Source organism: Lupinus angustifolius, chromosome LG01 (genome assembly GCF_001865875.1).
Source record: "Lupinus angustifolius cultivar Tanjil chromosome LG01, LupAngTanjil_v1.0, whole genome shotgun sequence".
Classification (NCBI taxonomy): Eukaryota; Viridiplantae; Streptophyta; class Magnoliopsida; order Fabales; family Fabaceae; genus Lupinus; species Lupinus angustifolius.
The window spans coordinates 6,954,550-6,959,744 of NC_032009.1; the positions used below are offsets into that span (position 1 = coordinate 6,954,550).

Sequence of the window (5,195 nt, forward strand, 5' to 3'; positions counted from 1 at the left end):
AGATCCTTCCTGGACCTCCACCGTGTTTCCAAAAATTGCCACCTTCGTCTTACGCATTGGTGGAGGTTCTTGAACCGTTGAGCGTTGTCCCTCCTCCTCCCAAAGGTGGAGGTGCAGGGTTTCACTAGAGGGGGGCCGATGATTATCTGGCCTCACTGCGTGTGAAGTATGGGCTCAATTTGAGCGCCAGCTCCGAGTCTGAGTCTGAGTCTAGGTCTGAGTCTGAGTCTGACAACTCTTGTGATGGCAGGTTCATGACTGAGGACATATAAGGCAAAGGCTCCGCAACTGTCTGTTCCGGCGGAGTTGGCCGGGGCGGATTCCCGCTACTGGTGGGTGGACAGAGAAGTGCTTGGGACGCCCAACACGTTTCCCTATGGGAGTTCCCTCAGCCTACCTGTGGCCAAAGAAACGTTTCATGGTTTCGAGGCCAGTGCTCCTAAGTCAGTGGAGAGGGTCTGCTATGACTTCGCCGAGGAGAGGAAAGATAAGTACACCTTCTTCCTGTACGAGGCGTACGTCCGACACTTCGGGCTTCGTCTCCCACTGGAGGAGTGGGACATTCAAATTCTGGTGCACCTGCAGATTGCACCGAGCCAACTGACCCCGAATTCGTGGGGGTTTATTCGGGCGTTCGAGATCATGTGCCAGGCGGCGGGCATTCCTTGTACTCTAAAGCTATTCTTCTGGATGTTCCGGGTCGGTCATTGCACTAATTCCGATGAAGAAAAGGAAGGGCGCCATGGGTGGACGAGTCTGATATCTCGGCCAAAACAGGGGCTGCTCACGCCGTTTTCTTCAAACGAGAAGAAATGGAAGGGCGGGTATTTCAAGGTCAACGTCAGGCGGACGTGGAATGACTGGTGCCTCAGCAAATCCGGCGAGTCGCGATTCCCCTTTTCATGGAAGGGGGACATCCATCAACGCCCTTCCAAGGGCTTTTTGGTGGAGACCGAGGACTTATCTCCGGAAGAGGCGAAAGCTGATGGACTCATAACTTACTGGATTGACGAGGGGGGAATTCTTCCATGTTCGGCGATCCGCTGTTAGCGTCCCTAGGGTTATTGAGCACGCACTCCTCAATGCCCATGCCAAGGAGACTTTCGACAAGTTACCTCTGTCCGTCCTTCTGCAAAATGTGAAAGGAAGTGTTGTTCTTATTGCTTCTATCCAGAAGTATCTAGAGGTGGACGGAGTTCTGGAGTCGCGGATGGCGGATGCGACAACGACGAAACTCTGGGCTGCGCATGAGGCGGAGAAGCAGAAAATGGCTGATACACATGCTGCTGAGAAGGCGGAGCTGATCAGACTGGGTGAGGTCGCCAAGGCCCAGGTGGCGGATCTATCCGCTCGTGTGGGGTTTTTGGAAAGCGACAAGGTGAAACTGACCGCCCATGTGATGGAATCAGAAGGGGTTGTTCGTGCCAAAGATGAAGCGGTTCGCCGGTGAGAAAGGGAGTCCGTAGCTTGGAAAACCCGAGCTGAGGCCGCCGAGCGAGAAAGGGCTGCACTTCTAGGGCAGGTGCAGGCTTTAGGGGAAGAGAAAGCTTCTTGGGAGGCTTGGGTGCGAGCACTGGAGGAGGGTCGGGCGGCCATTGAGACTGAGAAAGAGCACTTGAAGCAGGCTGTGGGTGAGGCCGTGACGGATGCTTGGGAGAGTGCCCAATCCCAACTAGCTCTGGCGTTCCCAGACAAAGACTGGTCTTGGATGCAGTTGGAGGCCTATATTGAAGACGGGCGCCTGCTAATGGGGGGTGACGATGGTGAGCCGGTCTTGATGTCTTTTCCTGGTCAGGGTGGGGGGCCTTTGTAACTTTTATGTTTAAGTTCCTTGTAATTTTTCTCCTTTCTAATCGCCCTGTAACTTGTTTTCCTCTTAATGAAAAATCTTTGCTCTTATCTTCTTTATTAAATTCTTGTGTGTAATTTCGTATAACAATTGAGCGATGTGTTTCTGGATAATTTGAACGTGATAGATTTGGTTCTGAATTGTAACGCCTTCAGCCAGGCGAACGTTAGTGCAAAATGGTCTCTTGGTGATTATAGAAAACAATAAGTGTGCGAGGGCCGGCCCCTTGGGTGGAAGTGAAAACCATAGAGTTTGCACCAGGCAAGGAGGGCGAAGACTGGCCCCTTGGGTGAAAGTAAACATCACAAAGACCGCACCAGGCAAGGGGGGCGAAGACCGGCCCCTTGGGTGTAGGTAAAAACCATAGAGTTTGCACCAGGCAAGGGGGGCGAAGACCAGCCCCTTGGGTGTAGGTAAAAACTAGAGTTTGCACCAGGCAAGGGAGGCGAAGACCAGCCCCTTGGGTGAAAGTAAATATCATAGAGACCGCACCAGGCAAGGGGGGCGAAGACCGGCCCCTTGGGTGTAGGTAAAAACCAGAGTTTACACCAGGCAAGAGGGGGCGAAGACCAGCCCCTTGGGTGAAAGTAAATATCATAGAGACCGCACCAGGCAAGGAGGGCGAAGACCAGCCCCTTGGGTGAAAGTAAAAGTTCAGGGCTGGGAAATGATTCATCAAGAAAATTGCAGAGCGTAATATCTCAATCATATATAAGCGGAAAAGATTACAAAAGAAATGACCAACCGTGCATGAGGTTGTCGGTTAGGCATAAAATATCCGGAGGTTGGCGGCGTTCCAAGTTCTGGGGATGTTTTTTCCTGCCAATCTTGAAGCTTGTATGCTCCTTTGCCAATCTTGCTGATGACGCGGTAAGGCTCTTCCCAATTGGGTCCTAACTTGCCTTTCACCCGTCCTATGTCTGCTCTCCTTAGTACCAGAGCTCCTTCGGGAAATTGGCGGGGAACGATTGAAGAGTTGAATTTCGCCGCAGTTTTCTTTTTAATGCTTTCTTCCCTGAAACGGGCCCTTTCCCAGATTTCTTCCACTTCATCGAGGTTGTTTCTGAGAAGGGATTGATTATCGCCCTCGTTGAATTGAATTGTTCGCCAAGTAGGTTCTCCTATCTCGACCGGGATCATGGCCTCTGCGCCGTATGTTAAGTTAAATGGTGACTCGCCGATCGTAGAGTGGGGAGTGGTTCGATACGCCTATAGCACGTGATGGAGTTGATCTGGCCAATTTGCCTTTGACTCGTCTAGCCTTTTCTTTAGCCCTTTCAGGATGACCTTGTTTGCCGCTTCGGCCTGTCCGTTAATCTGTGGATGTTCTACCGAAGTGAAATGTTGTTTGATATGGAGGCCTAATAACAATTCTTGGAATCTTCGATCGGCAAACTGGGTGCCGTTATCTGTTACTATGGCGGACGGGATGCCGAAACGAGTGATTATGCTTCGCCAGGTGAACTTCTAGATATTTTCCGAGGTGATGGTAGCCAAAGCTTCCGCTTCTATCCATTTAGTGAAGTAATCTATGGCGACAATCAAAAACTTCAGTTGTTTTGCTGCTTGAGGGAAAGGCCCTAGGATGTCCATACCCCACCTACAGAAAGGCCAAGGCGCTTGTGTTGTGGTCAGCTCTTTTGGTGGGGCTTTGTGGAAATCGGCGAAAAGTTGGCAACGAGTGCATTTTCGAGTGAGGTTGGCCGCGTCCTTTTCTATTGTAGGCCAGTAGTACCCAGCACGTAACACCTTCTTAGCAAGTGAGGCGGCGCCCAAATGATGTCCACAACTTCCCTCGTGAACTTCTCTGAGGACGTAATCCGCCCGATCCGGACCAAGGCATGTTAGTAAGGGGGCGGTGAATCCTTGTCGATACAGTGTTCCCCGGAGCAGGGTGTACCAAGAGGAACACCTGAGGAACCGTTGCTTTTCCTTCATGTCGGGAGGTGTGGTGCCATGGAGGATGTATCGGATGAAAGGGCCCATCCAGTTGTCTGGGATCTCTACCCGTTCCACTGTCATGACACTTGGGTGGTAGACTGTTCCTTGGATGACGAACCGATTGTTCCCGAGGCATTTGGTGTTGGCGAGTTTGGACAAAATATCTGCTCGGGCGTTGCTTTCTCGGGGTACATGTTGAATGGTCGCTTCATCTAAGTCGGCCATGAGCTCTTTCCCTTTGAGCAGATACTTTCCGAGGAGGGCGTCCTTGGTTTGATATGCACCTGTAATTTAAGACACAACTAATTGAGAATCGCTGCAAATTAATACCTTATGAGCGCCCACTTCTTTTGCTAGCTGTAGTCCGGCGATGCACGCCTCATACTCTACCTGGTTGTTGGACGTTGGAAACATGAAAGTAAGGGAATGTTCAATGGTTACTCCTTGCCCATCTTCCAACAGAATTCCAGCCCTGCTGCCTCTTGGGTTAGAAGACCCATCAACGAAGATAGTCCATACCTGCTCCGGATCGCCCTCTGGTGCGGCTAGTTCGGCCACAAAGTCGGATAGGACTTGGCTCTTGATGGCCGTGCGTGGTTCGAAACGGATGTCAAATTGGGAGAGTTCTATTGACCATGTGATCATCCGCCCGACTAACTCTGGCTTATGCAAAATTTGCCTGATTGGCTGATTAGTTCTGACGATTGTTGTATGAGATTGGAATGCGTAATCGTCGTGTGGCGACCAACAACGCATATGCCACTTTCTCCAGCTTTTGATACCTTAATTCCGGGCCTTGCAGGGCCTTGCTTGTGAAATAGACCGGGTTTTCACCTTCTGCCGTTTCTCGTATCAGTACGGCCGCTACTGCTCCGTCAGACACGACCACATATACATACAGGATTTGCTCAGGTAATGGCTTGGAGAGAATAGGCGGGGCGGCCAAATATTGCGTCCATGAAGGACAAGTATGCGTCCATGAAGGACAAGTACTGATATCCTGAAGAGCTATCCACCAAATGGTCAATGTTTGGGAGATGATAAGGGTCTTTAGGACATACCTTATTGAGGTCTGTGTAGTCCACGCACATCCGCCACTTCCCTGATGGTTTCTTTACCAACACAACATTTGCCAACCACGTGGTGTAGGTGATTTCGCGGGTGAAACCCGCCTCCAACAACTCGACCACTTTTAAAGCAACTTCATTGGTCCTGTCCGCCCCCATTTTTCGCCTTCTTTGCGCCACTGGTTTAGCACCTGGTTTTGTTGTCAGTCGATGGCAGGCGAATGAAGGATCTATACCCGATATATCTGCTACTGACCAGGCGAAGAGGTCCTGGTTTGCCTTCAACGATGTCTCCAGCCGTAACCTTTGATTTGGCAGGAGGGAACTGCCAAGGTACA

At 50.9% G+C, this 5,195-nt stretch overlaps 1 protein-coding gene across 1 annotated transcript; it reads right to left on the reverse strand.

Moving 5' to 3' along the window:
- Nucleotides 3,317–4,435, reverse strand: LOC109345170. Its single transcript, XM_019584039.1, has 2 exons — nucleotides 4,121–4,435; nucleotides 3,317–4,057 (listed from the first exon to the last, which is right to left on the reverse strand). The coding sequence occupies exons 1-2, from the start codon at nucleotides 4,433–4,435 to the stop codon at nucleotides 3,317–3,319; spliced, it is 1,056 nt and encodes a 351-aa protein (XP_019439584.1).

Coding starts and splice junctions, on each gene's coding strand:
- LOC109345170 (XM_019584039.1), bottom strand. CDS start 4,435: ATGATCACATGGTCAATAGAACTCTCCCAATTTGACATCCGTTTCGAA. Junction 4,058..4,120: donor AAGAAGTGGGCGCTCATAAG/GTATTAATTTGC, acceptor TATCAAACCAAG/GACGCCCTCCTCGGAAAGTA.